The following is an 18,643-nucleotide window of genomic DNA, read 5'->3' as shown; positions in this document are numbered from 1 at the left end:
ATCAATTTCTGCAGGAGTAATATTTAAATCAGTACGTTCTGTTGTACTGGTACATGGTGCTGAAGGGAGCTGTGATGGGATAGTATCCCTAAATCTGTCTATGGTATTCTCAGAGGCATCTGGTGTAGTAGACCTTTTTGTTGTGTGCTGTAAAGTCTGTTAGAGTTAGCTCAAAAGTTATAAGTGAATGGTCTGAAAGGAGAGGGTTTTGAGGGACAGCTAACAGGTTCTTAGTTTCTAGGCCGCAGGTGAGAACCAGATCGAGGGTGTGATTATGACAGTGTGTTGGTTCATTTACTATCTGAAGGAAACCTATTGAATCTAAGAGTGAACTAAAGGCTGTCTTAAGACTGTCAGAGTCAACATCCATATGAATGTTAAAGTCACCCACTATAACGACTTTATCTGTACTGAGCACTAAACTAGATAAGAAGTCTGAAAACTCAGACAGGAACTCTGAGTTAGTAGCAGGTAGACGATACACAACATCTAATAAAACTGGCTTTTCTGACTTCCAGTTTTGGTGAGACAGGCTGAGAGTGAGACTCTCAAACTAACTATAGATAGATTTAGTTTTGGGGTTAATCTGAAGACTGGATTGGTAGACTGTTGCCACTCATGGGTAGCCATTTTGACTTTAGGCCTTATGGCTGGATCAGCTGCTGCTGTTCATGACACACATCCCTTTAGGTGCTTTTGACATCTGATAATTGAATGGAGCATCAACAGCATTAAACTTTATTGATTTTCCCCGTGTTCTACTAAACTAGGAATTCATGGCATTGGACTGTTTTGAAGTGCTTTTAGAGCTGGTCATGCTTGTGGATCAGCTTGTGTGACCATCTTTTACACCTCCAGTCTGTTCTCTGCACTTCGATCACTGTCTGGTTTGGATCGGCCACCAAACAGGACAGGAAGAGACTGCAACAGATAATCAGGTCTGCAGAAAAAATCATCGGGGCCGACCTGCCCTCCATTCAGGACTTATACCAGGCCAGGGTCAAAAAACAGGCAGGAAGCATCACTGCAGACTCCTCACACCCTGCACACAAACAGTTTGATCTGCTTCCCTCTGGTAGGCGTTACAGAGCTCTGTATGCCAAGACTACCAGACACAAAAACAGTTTCTTCCCCCAGGCTGTCTCCCTGATCTCCCCGTAAACCACCTGCCATTGTGTGAACCATCACACTGTTTGCACTACATGTACATATATTTATATCAGAAAGTGACATATTTCGTCACTTTCATAGTGACTTGTGTTTTTGTATGGTGCACAGGAGAGAGAAAAATCCGGAGTCAAATTCCTTGTATGGTCACACATACTTGGCAAATAAAGCTGATTCTGATTCTGATTTTAGCACGCTCACGTCAGCCATATGTACTGCGATTTCCTCATAGAGCTGAAGCCTCTCCTTTTATTTCCTTATCCGTTCCTCTTCCTCCTTCAGCACATTTGTCCTGCAGAAGTTTTATCGTGCCATTAATGCTGCCAGATCAGCTTCTGACTTAATGCGAGCCGAAGAGGTGCTTGTTACAGAAGAACTTTGTCCAGATCGTCTGCTTGCCACATACGATATGCCGTCAGCTCAGTTGACATCATCCTGTGGATCTCCCTGTATTGTGATGAGAACTGTTACCTTCACTGGTGCCTGCGAGGCACCATCCTGTTGACCTCTGCACAGCACCTGCAGCTTTTAGTCCATTTCAAAGTGAGACACATCTTTATCCATAGCAGCAAAGTCATTTTTACCAGAGCTGAGAGTACTTCTATATTCAATGTGCCACTGTGTTACATTATCCTTAAAATCACTGGTGTAAATTTCAGCACTTGAAAACCATTCATTTTGTACAGTTTATTCATTTTCAGGTCACAAAGGGATTAAGGATTTGATTAGCTCAACAGTAAGGTCATAACGCTGAATGAGAATTTGCAACTGGCGTTTCAGCTTCTGTTCATTTTCTTTTCATTTCATAAACTCTTTAATTACATGTTAATTTTATTTATATGCATTTTACTTAAAATTTTTTTCACTTCATTTATTCTTCCAACAATGCAGATAAATACATCCAAGTATCAGTCATTGGCAAGGTGAAGCAAAATAAAGTGCAAATGCGCCATGCAAAATGCAATAAAGTGCAGTGCGATGCATGGAATTGCAATACCTTTGTGATCAACAAAGAAATATGCTCTCCCTAGCTCACCTACACTATCTCACACCATACTAGTGCCCAGGTGCATTCATTCATTCATGCCCACGTGACTGAACACCAGCCATACGCTAAAATAAAAACGGCAATACACACACACAAAATACAAAAGATGTGACAGCCCCATCGGGGATGGTGCAGGCCAGCCAAGTCTCTGTGATTACAGTGACACAGCTATCTATGCAGCGAGAAGTAATGACTTGACTTCTCCAGCGCCTTCAACACCATCCAGCCCAGACTGCTGAAGACCAAACTGGAGAACATGCAGGTGAGTGCTCCCCTCATTACTTGTGTTGATGACTATCTGACGGGCAGACCACAGTTTGTGAGATTACAGAACTGTGTGTCTGATCGTCTGAGTAGTAACATCGGGGTCCCTCAGTGAACTGTGCTGTCTCAGTACCTCTTCACCACATACGTCAGACTTTATGTACTGCACTGAGTCATGTCATCAGCAGAAATTCTCTGATGACATGGCCATTGTAGGGTGTGTGGAGTGGTTTACACCTCCAGATGCAGGAAAAGGGCCTCCTGCATCATGAAGGACCCCACCCACCCCTCACACAAACTGTTTGCCCCTCTCCCCTCAGGCAGGAGGCTGCGGAGCATCAAGAGCAGGACCACCAGACTGAGGAACAGCTTCTTCCCAGAAGCTGTGAGAAACTCTGGAGGACCTCTGTAGCCCCTGCTGCTACCCCATCACCCATCATCCCCCCACCCCAGAACATTGCACAATGCAGCCATCTTTGCACTACTCTGTCATTTGCATAATACTGCTGTAAATATTGTCATCCCTAACACTGTTTATATTTTTTTTTTATTCTGCTAGTTCTTATATTTATATAGTGCTGTTTTATACTTATAGTAGTTAGTATTGGTTATTGGGCTTACACTGGGACCAGGGAAACTAATTTTGTTCCACCTCATGCATCTACATGTGTGAAATGACAATAAAGTTCCTTGAATCCTTGACTATCATGAATACAGATTCTGGTGCCTACAATGCAATTAACTGATTTACTGCCAAACCCCCCCCAACCCCGAGAATTTTTTTTTAAGGGTGGCTATACAACTCAACAAGGCAATGGAAAATTGACGCGAGAATCCTTGCAGGAGGTTGCTACTGGGAGAATACACAGCTCAGAACACTTTGGAGAGACAAAAAAGTAACAATTTATTAGTTTTAGTTTTAAAAAAAAAGCAAACAAAGAGACAAAAAATACAAAAGAGAAAATTCAACGTGTGGTGAGTCAGGGCTGCCTCTGCAGAGTTCCAACATGTTCACACATCTTCAGATTGACTCAAGCAGCTTCAGACACATGGTATCAAGATCAACACACAGGGCTTGAAGACATGACTGGTTATGAAGCCTGCTAAGTCATGCCTCAGGATCTACTATTAGATGCCGTTACTCAGCCTTAACACAAAACAGGCCTGGTAATTAACAGTTCGTTCTTGTTGCAGTAAGGATCAGCTTATTTATCTCAAAGATGTGCTGCCTGTATGTACATGGGTACAGCAGTGTCCCATAGCACATACTAGTTTTAAATACATTTTCAGTAGTATGTTCAAAACTTAACTAAATGCATGCTGTGAAGCACACTGTTCTCCCACACAGGAAATGGAGGAGCTGATTTTGATGTCTCTATTCAATATCACAGTCAATTCCTGTTAATATAAAATAGACTAGTATGTTAATATTTAGTATACTACATGCTAAAACTGCACACAGTGATTAGTATGTAGTACATACTGTGCAACTTATTGTGACATTTGAGACAAATAAATTCATAAAGCTAATCAATTTGGATCAAAAATACATTTTCTGAATACCCTAGGTGACCTTTCAATTATCAGGTCTCTAACCTTTTTTCTTGTTTTTTTGATTATCGGGTCTCTAACCTATCTTATTGTTTTTGAGCATTTTTCTCTTTACTTTGAACACTGCTTTTTAGTTTATATTTTATGTATTTATTATCCCTACCTTTAACAACCCTGTAATGTGTAAATAGCAGTCTATGGCTATGCACGGACACCATCTAAAACATGTAATCACACATTCCCACAGTCTAAGACCAACGAATATGTGCTGTGTATTGATTAACTAATTCTACTGTATAACTGAGGTGGTAAGCCTACAAGCCACTTCCTGGTGTGTACTTTGTGTTCTTCCTAGAACCAGCCAACACCACTATTCTTGGGCCGAACAGGGCACATCTGGTGGCCGGCTTTTCTCGTCACTTACGTATAGTTTCTATTAACGGGTTCTGTTAAGTAGAGGCGGCAAGAGTTTCTGGCGTATACAGAAATTTAAAGACCAAATACATACAACTCCAATGGAACAAAACTTAAGGGGAGACCAGCAACTAGCTGAATCATGTAATGACCGTACAGATGGCCGAGGGAGTGAACTGTAATTCTTTGCAGACATGTCAGCAAGGCCGTTGTGTTCTGTCTGTATGGATCTCAGTCATGCAATAGACAAGAACCAAGAAGCTAAACCTAAGAAGATCTAAGACACAAACACAAGGCACATGTCAAACACACACATTTTGCTGGGTGACTATGGCACAATGAATCACCACACCAATGCGCTTTAACCCCAAGGATGTGAAAACCTTTAAAATATCGTTAACATCTGAGCAAGGGGGGGAAAAAAAGAAGGAAAAAAAACAGACAGAGACAAGACAATCTTAAAATGTTGTTGCAGGATCATCAGACTATTGTACAGACTCTTTGTTAAAGAGTGAAACCTGTCCTCTACTAAAAACGGGGAACGAGAATCTTCTAACGCATCCTGTACTCTGAAGTCTTCGACATCTCACACAGCTGACCCTTGAAGTCAATGTCTATGGTGAAGTCCAGGTCTCTCTGCAAACCAACAGCAACAAGTCAGATGAGATGCAGACAGCAACCAAGATTAATGATGAACACAAAACCATTACAAATCTAAGCACAACAAGCAGAAAGTTTGAATTGTGGAGCGGTGCTTACATTGTTTTTCACGTTTGGCTTCATGCTGATGGTGCCAAAGATCTCCTCGCCAGTCTTGACGGTCAGGTAATCATCCAGGTAGAAGACAGTCTGCTTCCAGTGGGTGTAGGGAGACTCTGGGCCTGATAACAGAAAAATAAAGTGTGTATGAGTACAGTCTGTTGCCAAGATCATTCTTCCGAGCTGTGGAGGTGTTCATTCATACCAATTTAAGCGTCAAAAGCAAACCATCATAAACACTGTGTTCACTGAGTCAGGTTTAAAAGATTTAAAACTTTCTTTTTGACAAAGCTTAAATATAGGGATAGCCTAGGCTACAAGGCAAATCCTCTCTCATTACTTGTGAGCAATCTCTGAAAGGAAATTCAAGACACCAGAGCCCAGAGTTCTGGAACCAACAGTAATGTTTAGAGAAACAAATAGGTCAAATCAGCCTGGGCCATGTGTCAAGCTGTGTATGTGTATGTGTTTGAAAGCAGACTGACTGGTGGAGAAGCCGGTCCTCTTGTGACAGCGAGTGAACTCGATGTTGAAGTAAGTGACCAGGGCGTGGATGTAGTCATTCCTCTTCACCTGCAGGCAGAACGGTGAAGTGAAGGTCAAGTCCTCCAACTTGACTGTGTAGATGTCCACCTCCTACATAAACACACCCACAAGACAGTGTCAGTCAAAATACATTTCATTTCAGAATTTCTATTACAGAAGACACAATCCAAGTCAACACCTCTGCAGCAGCATACACCTCCACCCCAACATCATAAGAGAAGCAGAACAATGTCAAAAGTTAGCCATCCACTCACCTTGATGAGACAGGCACTACTGACCAGCTGCTTGGGGTCCACAACATCAACCAGGGGTTCTTTAATTGCGACTTCCTTGATGCACGACATATCAAAACCATACACATTCTCCCACCCTGACATAGAGGCACAAACAGAGCACAAACATGAGGATTACAGCCACTAGTTCACTCCTTTGAATGCCTTTGGGGGACCAAAATTGCTCTACACTCTTCCACAGTCTGGAGATGCACACTAATGGACTAGTGCAGGTTTCCTCAAACCCCAGCATCACAGATGACCTACCTAACAGTCTGCCTTTCAAAATCTAAGGCTGGTTTATGTGACAGACTACTCACAGTGAATTTTGTAGTCCTTGTACTGCCGGTCTTCAATAGCAGTGATATAAAGAGTTGCCCTGTCTGGGAAAATGAGTCCATCTGGCTTCTGTCAGAGGGTGAGAAGGGAAAAAAGGAAAGACTTAGGCTCACAGACGTGTTAAAACAGATAACATTTTACCAAGGAAACAATGTCATCTAACAGCCAAAACAATGAGGTCAAATGTAATAGATATTAAAGGATGTGTGTAGAATTTAGTGGCATCTAGAGGTAAGGTTACAGATTGCAACCAAATGAATACTGCTGTTCTACACCCTACAAGTCATGTAAGAAAACATACAGTGACTGCCAAAAAAATAAATCATAAAAGGCCCTCAACAGCGTTTGCTTTGTCCATTCTGGGATACTATAGAAACATACCTGTGCAACATGGGGAAACTCTGAAAGACCACTGCTTCTAAGGTAAAATTTTGTTTTCAGGTGATTATACACTGCTACTACAAATAATTTCTGGCAACTGATTCCCCTAAATCCTGCCCCTGGTCCTTTAATATTGGGTCAATATCTAGACACCAAGGGGCATTTCTGAAAGAACGTTTCAATCAGCGCTAAGGACTTCTCTGACGTAAAACTGAAGCTAAAGACAAAGCCTTTAAAAATAATTTAAGCTGTTAAAGTATTTTATAGCAGTGAAATACTGTAACAGCTTCAATAATAATCCATCTTTAAATGAGATGAAATTTGAGGTAAATCGGGTCTTGCGACTCTTATGTTTTTATTTACTCTTATGTTACTCCAAATCCTGATTTACAACAAATGTCCCAACACAGCTTGTGATTGGAGGGTGGCCAGTTCGATTCCCCCACCGGACAGGCAGGAAAGCTTTGGGTGTGGTGGAGTGATTGATGAGAAAATGATTGATGATTTTTTAAACACCAAAGGCGATCACATTCACATAGAACTTTTGCAAAGTTAACTAGAAGGCCCAAATAATTACAAGATGGATTCTCCTAATTCAACAACCGCAAAAAAGGGGAAATTTTCCAAGACATGTTCTCCACAGGAGGAAAATTTCAAAATTTTCATTTACTATATTTGTAAAATATACTGCTCTACTTAACTCAATTTGATCCTATTCTAAAGTAATTATGTGCATACATGATGTATTTATTATGTATATATGCTACACGTGCAGCATCAAGGGGACTACAAACTTTCTGGTTTTACATTAACAGTAACAATAATTTTAATTAATGGCCATAATGATAGTAAATAGTAGGGATGGAAGAAACCAGACGACTAGTCATTTCAACATCCTTACACTCAGTAGCTGATACCAAAAATAGTTTTATTCTGTTAATGGACGTAGAAGCCATTTCTAGAGCAAAGACTACATACAACAACACAGCAGACCAGCAGGTTTCACCTTTGTTCTTTAGGCCACTTACAATAGAGGTGGGAAATTTCACTTAGGGGACAGGTGTTGCTGGACAAATGAACACAAGTAATTTCTTGAGTGATACACTAAACAAATGCTGTGTTGTTGTATTGGTGAAATGTTTGGCTGCATGGAGATTTACAGAAAAATGGTTATGGATTCTTGCATTAAACACAATGAAGGACATTAACTGTGAGCAATAAATACCCCAAAGACAAAACCAGGTCAGATACTACAAAGAGTGTGTCAGTTTTTAGCCTGCCTATGCAGCCCCTGAGTGGCTTTAAGTGTCAACTTAGCTGCTATAAGCTCACACTCAATTACTTACTGACAGAATTTGCGCTTTTTTAAAAATTCGAGCATGAGTAAGTGTTTTCTTTTAGACCAGTCAACTATTACATTTTTTCCCTTGTTTGACTCTGGTTTTAGGAACATTAGATTAGATCACGGTTGGACCTCCTGCTGCAGCCCTGCTTGAAACCTACTGCGATTACTACTGTTTAATCATTTATTTTAATTCCATTACTACTAAGACTACAGCTATTACCATTATTACTGGTGTTATATAAACAAACTGAATTGAACTGAATTAGAAGAAAGCCTGAAATGGAAGTGTGGAGCACAGAAAAATATTTGTGAAAACAGGGGCTTCTCTCATTTCACACTCCTATTGGAGAAGGGGAAAAACACACGTACCAGCCACTTGTCTCTGGCATAAATGACTGTGTTCAGCATGGATTCATAGAAGAGGCAGTAGCCCATCCACTCAGATATGATGATGTCTACTCCCTCCACTGGGAGCTCCACTTCTTCCACCTTTCCCTTGATAATGGTCACAACTGGAGACACAAGAAGAAGTCACTAGGTACATCAAAAGTTCACCCACTGATCCCTACTTGAGCCAGAAATTCTGTAAAAATTTTGAATTCCTACATATATCACCAAGTGATTAAAGATCATTTACTCACCATCATCCAACTTGTTGGCCTTGACAATTTTCACAGCATAGTCTGAGATGCTGCTGCACTCTATCTATTAAGACAGAGCCAAAGAACAACATTTGAATTCACCTACATATTAATGCAGCCACTATACAAAAAAAGCCATTACCATTTATAAAACCCTACCAACTAGTGATGTAATCACTAAGAGCAGCCAATCAAGAAAACCACAAAGGTATTAACTGACATAAAACACATACCCCTATAACCTTCTTGGCTCCTGCTTTTGCAGCAAACATGCAGAGGATCCCTGTTCCACTGCCCACATCCAGCACCACCTTGTCCTTAAACAGATGCTTGTTGTGGAACATGGAATTGCGGTACGTCAGAGTGCGAACCTCATCTTTCAGCATCTCCTACAGTAGCAGTAAATATGGGATATGGGATATGGGAGTAGAAGTGTTAAGTGCTTGTGACACAGATAAAACTTTAAGATAATTTGAACATTAATGTTTGCTGAAAGGAAATTACCTCATGGATGCCAAAGTGGGCGTATGAGTCAAAGTAATAGTCTTTTGACGTCATATCCTCAGCTGCAGGCTTGGCTGAGCTCTCCCCATGAGAAACCTAAACAAAGACACGTGATTATACAGTGGCATAGACGTAGGCTTTGTTTCTGTGTGCAAAGTTTTTGTACACAAAACTGTCAGATGTTGTGTAGAGAACTGTACTGAACTCACATGTGACAAACTTACCGCATCATAAAAGCAACAGATACATCCAGGGATCGAGCATTTTGTTGAAATAGAAGAGTAGTTTACCATTTTATGATGATAGTTTTTTTTTGCAAGCATGTACACCGATTGTTTAGAACCTTGTGGTTTATGTCAATTAGTGCCGCTTAGTCTTAACTTTAAGTGAGAAGGGCTGACACCACTTTGACCAGGCTAACATTTCATTTGTGCCATATGTAAACCCTGGCTTTCAAAAATGAAGACCACTATGTTTTAAGGTTCTGATGTTGGAGGACTTCTCTAGTTCATGTGAAAGTAATGTGGAGAAACACATCGCACACTCTTACACATGCACACAGATCACACGAACATGTCTGAGATGTACATAGAATCCCACTATAGGGCGACAAAATAATCAATGGAAGATATTTATAATATACACCAAGTTAGTGTTTGTTTAAAAAAAAAAATTAACACATTTTTCAACACACTGCTTATACATGGTAATCAGCCCAGCTCAGCATCCCCAGCCTAACTCGTTATTTGAAATGAACTATATAAACAAAAGTATTGAGCCACTTGACCATTCCACCAACAGGGACTTTACTAAATCCACAGATTGCTTCGCAGCCATAACAGCTTAAAAAAAAGTAATTTAATTAAAGTGGATGATACAGCCAGTTAGTCATTTTCTTAAACCATTATTCATCCATTACATCCATTGCCTGCATGTCTTTCCAACAGGAATATGCTGTGCATACACATACAGTGCCACACAGTTCTATATTTCTGTATGAGAATGACTCAAAACATCAGTGGATTTTAATAGAAGTCCTGAAAGTAGACAAAGGAAAACCCAATCAATTATTTATTCAGAAAAATGAATCAATATTACATATACACGAGTAGCACAGGTATGTGACTTTCTAGGAATGACAGTTCATTTGAATGCCAAAGTTTAGCCCTTAATCCAGTTGAAATGGTGTGGAAGGAGCTTAAACAAGCTGTTTAAGTGAGGAAACCCACTATCATCTCAGAACTGAAGCAGTTCTATACTGAGGAATGGGCTACAAAGCCACTGTGGACAACTGATCAGCAGTTACCAGAACAGTTTAGTTACCATTATTGCTGCACAAGGGGGTCTCATCAGATACTGAAGCAAAGGTTTGCACACTTCTGCAACTCACAGGTGAGTAATAACGGTTAATCTTCTTAAATATATAAATTGCACAAAAGCAAGTATAATATTTCTATCTCATTTGGTTGTTTGATTTGGGTTCTCCTTATCTACTTTCAGGACTTGTGAAAATCTGATCTTTTGAGTGAAATTCTGAAGGTCACAAACATAAGTGGCACTGTATACCCTGTATCTGTGATGCTATGATATTATGTCTGCTAGATACTGTTTATCACATTTTAGCATTATACTAACATGAGTAGAATGTAATTTTGCAATGACCTTGGCTTGCTAATATTGTGTTCATTTTTTTTTTTTTTACAGACAATATCATCTGACATCATTTCCCCCCAGGAGTGAGACCACATTATTCAGCTCACACAATCACTGCAGTTTGCAATAAGTTCCTCATTTTTTCTGAACTTAAACAAAACACTGAACATCTCTTGATTAAAGTTTGTGAGTCTGTATCCTTGCACACAGCTTTAATTCACTCACCTGCTTCATCGGTTGAATTTTTCATATATTACACCAGAGTATTATAGTGAACCAAGTGATATAAAGTTTTTGCATCTGCTCATTCATACACCAGAAAGTCTATATATGAAAGCCTGCCACACACCGGGTGCTCCAGTCCAGTGTTTCCCAAACTTCTTTGAGTCGCGGTACATATTTCACATTAGAAAGTTCGCGCGGCACACCGCCGCTCCGCTCGCGACCGCACGCCCAGAGCGCCGACCGGGTGAAGCCGGGTGGAACCCCGCTTCACAACCGACAACTGCACAGCGGTTGGAAATCACTGCTCTAGTCAAACCTGTCCAAAAGGGCCTTGGAAGACAAGGAGCACGGTGCATTCTGGTTGTTGTAGGTTTTTCACCTTTTGATCTTAAGTCAGTACTACAGCCTTTTTCCCTCCATTTTCTTTCATTCATACACAGCACAGTTGCATGACGAGCACATTTTTTCCCCAGCTGTGAATTACTTAATAAATTTTTTCTTCAACACTGTCTCATCACATTCCCAATAGCCATTATCATTTAGTTGTGTTGTAAATCATGGCAGTGAACACTACTATGCTGTGTGGTGCCCAGAACACACTGGAGACAGTGTAGCACCACCAGCACACACTGCCTTACCAGTCACCTCACTCATCTTCCCCAATACACTCTGTCATCAGAAGTCCTAATCATAACGCAGCAATTTCTGAAGCAATAATTCCACACCATTCCATGACAATAATGTTTAACAGTATTCCAGCTTAAATAGCTGCCGTATACAAAGTTTTAGTGTGCTGGGACTGTGACTGTCCTGGTTTGACTAGAGCCACACTTCCCACAGTACAAAAGAGAGCACATGGTCCACAGTACTTGGCGTGATGTGATCTTGGCCTTCTTCGCGGAGTCCCCCCATCCCACCCCACAAACACAAACCGTGTCAACTACAAAACCGAGGGGCTCAAAATTACCACTAATGACGAGGCGTCTGTAACCATTAGCTAAAAGCCGCTTCGCTTTATCGTTCGGTGCTACATCACTATTTAGTCGGATAACAAGAAGTCACAACTCATTAACCATGTCAGCAAATTTGATGTGGATACCGCAAATAAACCAAAAGAAAGAAGGGAAGTCGTTAAATGAATGTCACACCAAAATAAAGCAAGCTAACACTTGAGGCAAGTAAAGGCAGGAGACGTAAAGAGGCAGCATCCACGCATGGAGTGGCTAACTAACGCTAGCTTGGACGCTAACTGAAGTCCCATGCGGTCCCACAGGCTCGTCAGTAATACTCGGCCGGCTGTCGCACCAGCTAAAACAAGGTCTCTACGGTCGCTACAACTTCAATTCTCAAATAAATACGGAATGTTTTAAATGTACCTTAGCCCTATATGACATGCGACGTTAATGAATGAATACCGACGGCAGATGAATCAAACAAGTAACGCTGAAATGGATGCATGTGGTACTTATGTAAAAACAAAATCTCAAATGTTAAGATTGGGTAACGATTTCAAAAATATTTTCTTAAGCAAAGAGAATATCCGCGTCTAAAGTACAACGGCAAATTAGAGGATTGTATCTCCTGTTATAAGACCTCACCTCCATCCTCTCCGTTGGCGTCGCCATTTCGATTTCCTGACGCACTCAAGTAAGCTTTGCTTTGTCAGCGGGCGTACTACAGGACACGCCTACTATATGATACTTCTTCCATTCGCAGTGTCGCGCCACTTCCTCCTCCTCTTTCTTTCTTCTGCTCCCTCGTGGCACAGCCCTGCTAAGAACAGCCGGCCCACTCCCTATTAAAACGCATTGTACCGAAAATTGGAATTTGCAGTTCACCTAGGGGGCACTCGCGAGGTAGTCCTCAATGAACGGGAGTGAATGGAACTAAGTGGCTAAAATAATTATTTACACATACTTCCAGACAAAAACGCCAACTTATATTTTAGTTGTTTTCAAATATAGTATTAATTATATATTAGAATTGAGAAGAAAAGATGCTGGTGCCCGTTCGTTTTTCTTACAGGGCAGACGGTTTTGGCAATAATGCGCCAGAATTCTGCTAATGCTGATCGGTCGGTTAAAGACTAACTCATTAATCTATCTTAGATGTTAGACGTGCTGTTAAGTTATTTTTCCTTTTGATCCCTCTGGTCCTCTGGCCACACTGAGGCGGTTTTTCGTTTTCAGGAGGCTTTTAGAATCTGTCAAAATTTAAAGATTTGAATTTAAAAAGACAGAACACCCAGTTCTTGCACCAGTCCAGTTTGTGGTCTAAGGACCTGGGGGTGTACTTAGACCACAAACTGGACTGGTGCAAGAACGTGGACATGGTCTACAGAAAGGGCCAGAGCCGCCTCTACTTTCTGAGGCGGCTGAGGTCCTTCAACATCTGCAGGACGATGCTGAGGATGTTCTATGAGTCGGTGGTGTCCAGTGCCATCACATATGCTGTTGCCTGCTGGGGCAGCTGCCTGAGGGTGAGGGACACCAACAGACTCAATAGAATCATTAAGAAAGCCAGCCATGTTGTGGGAGAGGAACTGGACTCTCTGACAGTGGTGTCTGAGAGGAGGATGTTGTCCAAAATAAGAACTATACTGGACTTTCCCTCTCACCCTCTCCACAATGTGCTGATCGGCTACAGGAGCTCGTTCAGCAACAGACTCATACTCCCACGATGCACCACAGAGCGACACAGGAAATCATTCCTGCCTGTCGCCATCAAACTGCTATACTCAGCACTGTGACGGACACACTTACTTGTATATACAATGTACATATTGGCTCTTTTACACATGTACATACCTGTATTTTTACATTTTTCTTAAAAATTTGAATACAGTTTTTTGTAAATACTTGTACTTGAGATTTTAGTTTTTTGTTTATCCTATTTTTATACTCTGCACTTTTCTCCTTTCTTGGTCGGGAATACTGCATGTGCAATGTCTGTAAAAACAAGAATTTCCCTCCAGGGATTAATAAAGGAATTCTGATTCTGATTCTGATTTACTATTTAATCTGATTCTTGTTCTTCAGTTTGATTCCATTTACTCTTTTATTTCAGCTATTTCACTTTATTTTTTATGCTAGTTCTCCACATTTTGAATCTCTGTTCTGCTATGATCCATCCATCCATTTTCTATACCGCTTATCCATCAGGGTCGCGGGGGAGCTGGAGCCTATCCCAGCCGACTACGGGCGAGAGGCGGGGTACACCCTGGACTGGTCGCCAGGCGAGGCAACAGTGCTAACCACTGCACCACTGTGATAGATATTCATCACGGGGCGGCACGGTGGTGCAGTGGTTAGCACTGTCGCCTCATAGCAAGAGGGTTTCAGGTTCGAATCCCGGTCTGGGCCCTTCTATGTGGAGTTTGCATGTTCTCCCTGTGCCTGCGTGGGTTTTCTCCAGGTACTCCGGCTTCCTCCCACAATACCAAAAACATGCACAATAGGTTAATTGGCTACTCTAAATTGCCCCTAGGTGTGAGTGTGAGAGTGTGTGGTTGTCTGTCTTTGTGTGTTGGCCCTGTGATTGACAGGCGACCAGTCCAGGGTGTACCCCGCCTCTCGCCCGTAGTTAGCTGGGATAGGCTCCAGCTCCCCCGCGACCCTGACGGATAAGCGGTATAGAAATGGATGAATGGATATTCATCACTTCGTTCCGATGCGATTATCCTGATGTTGGTGTTTTCTAGGTGACACAGAGGTTCCTGCTGGATTGTGTCTAAACAGGGTACCCACTATTATAAAAAGTACACTTGATCAAACACACAATCTATGAGCCATGTAAACAAAAGCAGCCCAGCTATCAAAAATTGAAAACTTCAATCTCCAACAGAAGAAATCCAGAGGCAGTCCTAGAAAATGGCTTCAGAGGGGGGACTGAGCAGGATGGGCAGGCACAAGGAATGAACCTGAGCACAAAGAGACAAGTATTAGATCATAAGGAAAAATCACGAACAGAGATCATCTCAAGGAGAGAGTCTGACATAACACCACAGAAGCAGACAGTGGTCATGTGAATTTAAAATAATATTTTAGCTGTTGTGTCTTTTCAGTTACAATGGACAGAGGAGATGGACCCCACAACGGTGCTAACCACAATGCTCCTAACCTCGGTAGGTACCTCACTCCTCATTTCATACCAACATGCCTGATGTTTAACCCAAAAGATCCCACAGTGACACTGGTGTCAAAAACCTTTAAATGAGGAAAAACGTTACTATAAAAACCCAACGTAACATATATAGAACTACGTCTTGGACACTACAGGGTACCTTTTCCAAGAAAACATCAGAAATATGTTATATGTAATCCATTTGATGTGTTTTATATCCCCCATCATTTTCCTATAAAGTGTCTGGGCTCTTATGTGTTAATGTTACAAGGTGTAGGACAGACATGTTGTGATGTACTGAAAACATAAAATGTAAATAATGAACAAAAACAATGCGATCATGTGGATTTAAAATAGTCTTTTTTTGTTTTGTTTTCAGTTATGCCGGACTTAGGAGACGGACCCCACATTGGCCCTAACCATGGTAGGAACTTCACTCCTCATTTCACACAAACGTGTCTGATGTTTTATATAAAAAGTTATTGGGCAGACACTGTTGTCATGTATAGAAAATAGTCAAATTATGATTTCGTGCTGAATTTTAAGATCAGTCAGTAGCTTCTGATCACTGCTCATCAAATAAGTGCTTGTTGCTGGAGCTGCTGAGGATATAAGACACTGTGTGTAAGGTTATGAAAAGCATTCACACATTTCAAACTAAGTAACACTGATTTATTAGTAAGTGATTATTGTAGAAGTGTGCAGTTACTTTTCTTGTCATGTAAGTAGTAATAATCAATTATATTTGTCTAAATGATCTTGTAGCTGGACCAGTACATAACCCACTGCAGGAAATACTGGAGGCCATTGAACAAGATGAGCGACTTGACGCTGGAATGATTCACTGGCTGCAGTTCGTCTTTATCAATGGACTTCAGGACGAAGCCATTGCTTTGCTGAGGCAAATTAGGGATGAACTGGAAGGCAACAATATTGTCAACAATTTTGACAATGATGATGATGACAACGAGGAACGAGCTGAAGAAGATGAAGATGGTAATCAAGTTGAAGATGCTCCTGCTGAGCCTCGAGTTAACTTGGAAGTCAACCATCCCGTGGAAGCAGAAGATCCCCTGCCTGGAGGATCCAGGAGGAATGAACCGCCTGATGCCATCTCTGACAGTGACGTCGACAGTGATGCTGAGGAAGAAGCACCCTCCACCAGCTCAGTGCCTGGAGGATCAAGGAGGAGGTCAAGAGAGGAAGATGAAGGAGATAAGATGAGTAGGAAACGATTCAGGTGCTGGAATGAATTGTGTGATGCCGTCTCAGACAGTGACACTGACAGCGACACCGACGATGAAGAACCAGAGTTAGCGCACTCTTCTAGCCAACTGTCTGGAGGAACCAGCAAGAGGAGAAGAGAGGAGGAGGATGATGACGACAGCAGAGGCAGCAAACAACCCAAACGCCAACACTATTAGACATTATCGTAAAATAAAAATATAATATACAATATTTCTCTATGAAATGTAGTGGAGTAAAGGTATGAAATGGAAAGCATAAGCATAAGTTTTATATAGTAAATTTATAAGAATAAATTTGACTCAAACTGAATAAAATATTACTTTGAAAAATATAATGGAGTAAAATGTACTGTTAATTTTTCAGATTTCTACTCTATTCAGTTTTCAGACTAAGACTTACTCTATGTGACATAAACCCAAAACTCTACTTGTCTGAAAGGTTATCTTTAAACTCAAAAAGGTCAATAAATCCAAGTAGACAAAGTACACTCTGTCTAATATACAAAATAATAATAATAATAATAAAATAAGTACATCAAATACTGGTGTCACTTTAAGAAAAAAAGTTTCTTAAGATAATCCACAGACCTTGTGTGAACTATCTTCTTTTGTTAGAAAACCAAGCTAGCCAACATTATAGCTCAGCTAAGGAAGATATCGTTACTGTCTATATCCCGCACTGTGACGAGCACAAGGTTTTTGTCCATGAACAGATGAAAATTCTGCAGCTCACATCAAAACAATCTAGATGGATGGATAGCCCTACTTGTAAGAGGAAAGATACTCACATTCTGGCTTGAAAGAGTGATTGTGTTACCAACCACTGCCCCAGTGCTCTGTTCACAGTACAAAACACAGATCCAAATGCAACTAAAACCTGCCCGCCTAAAAGTTAAGGTTGTTCAGAGTACGACACACGTGATGCACACTATCAATTTCGAGTCCACCAGGTCGACAATTTGACACAAGACTAGAAGAACTGACTGAATTTCACAGAAATACATATCGATCAAATACAAAACCAAAATTATATAAATAACAAAGTCACATAATAACAATCATCATTGTTATGCAGATGACACATAATTGTACTTATCAATGAAACCAAATGAAACAAATTAGCTAGTCAAACTTCAGGCATGTCTTAAAGACATAAAAACCTGGGTGACTTACAATTTCCTACTTCTAAATTCAGACAAAACTGAAGTTATTGTTCTGGACCCTGAACACCTTAGAAACAAATTATCCAGTGATACAGCAATGCTAGATGGCTTAGCCGTGGCCTCAAACTCCACTGTAATAAATTTAGGAGTTATCTTTGACCAGGACATGTCCTTTAACTCGCACATAGCGAATATTTCTAAGACTGCATTCTTTCACCTCCGCAATATTGGAAAAATTAGGCACATTCTGAGTCAGAAAGATGCAGAAAAATTAGCCCACGCATTTATTACTTCCAGGCTGGATTATTGTAACTCCCTTCTATCAGGCTGCCCCAGTAAATCCATAAAGACTCTCCAGGTAATCCAGAACGCTGCAGCACGACTACTGACAAGAACCAGCATGAGAGACCATATTTCTCCTGTTCTGGCTTCTCTACATTGGCTACCTGTAAAATTCAGGATAGAATTTAAAATTCTCCTCCTCACTTATAAAGCCCTGAACGGTCAGGCACCATCCTATCTTAAAGAGTTAATAGTACCCTATTATCCCACCAGAACTTTGCGTTCCCAAAATGCAGGGCTACTTGTGGTTCCTAGAGTCCTCAAAGGTAGATTGGGAACCAGAGCCTTTAATTATCAAGCTCCTCTACTATGGAACCATCTTCCGGTTTCAGTCCGGGAGGCGGACACCCTCTCTATATTTAAGAGTAGACTAAAAACTTTCCTCTTTGATAAAGCTTATAGTTAGGGCTGGCCTAGGCCGGCCCCTAGTTATGCTGCTATAGGCTTAGACTGTTTTAATTCTGTTACTACTCTGTACAGCTACTACCATTATTACTGTTACTAATACTGCGATCATAATTCACCATAGTACCTCCTGTATACTTTATTATCATTATCTACAGTTCCAGTATTTCTAGTATTATTACTGCTGCTATGCATCTCTGCTTGTGTGCTCCTTCTCTCACGCCCCACTCCCCTCTCCCTCTTTCTCCTTGTCTG

The 18,643-nt window shown here is 41.0% G+C and overlaps 1 protein-coding gene across 1 annotated transcript; it reads right to left on the bottom strand.

Annotated features, from left to right (window-relative positions):
• Positions 1-3,358: 3,358 nt before the first annotated feature.
• On the bottom strand, positions 3,359-12,860 carry prmt1 (protein arginine methyltransferase 1). Its single transcript, XM_046414807.1, has 10 exons — positions 12,708-12,860; positions 9,232-9,327; positions 8,961-9,116; positions 8,728-8,791; positions 8,456-8,598; positions 6,342-6,429; positions 6,004-6,119; positions 5,689-5,839; positions 5,204-5,325; positions 3,359-5,080 (listed from the first exon to the last, which is right to left on the bottom strand). Exons 1-10 carry the CDS (start codon positions 12,732-12,734, stop codon positions 4,997-4,999), a joined length of 1,047 nt encoding a protein of 348 aa, XP_046270763.1. The 5' UTR covers positions 12,735-12,860; the 3' UTR covers positions 3,359-4,996.
• Between the last annotated feature and the right edge of the window lie 5,783 nt (positions 12,861-18,643).

The sequence above is a fragment of the Scatophagus argus genome, chromosome 16, assembly GCF_020382885.2.
Source record: "Scatophagus argus isolate fScaArg1 chromosome 16, fScaArg1.pri, whole genome shotgun sequence".
Taxonomy (NCBI): domain Eukaryota; kingdom Metazoa; phylum Chordata; class Actinopteri; family Scatophagidae; genus Scatophagus; species Scatophagus argus.
The sequence above is the reverse complement of the archived record's forward strand: the minus strand, read 5'-3'. Positions and strand labels throughout refer to the sequence as shown.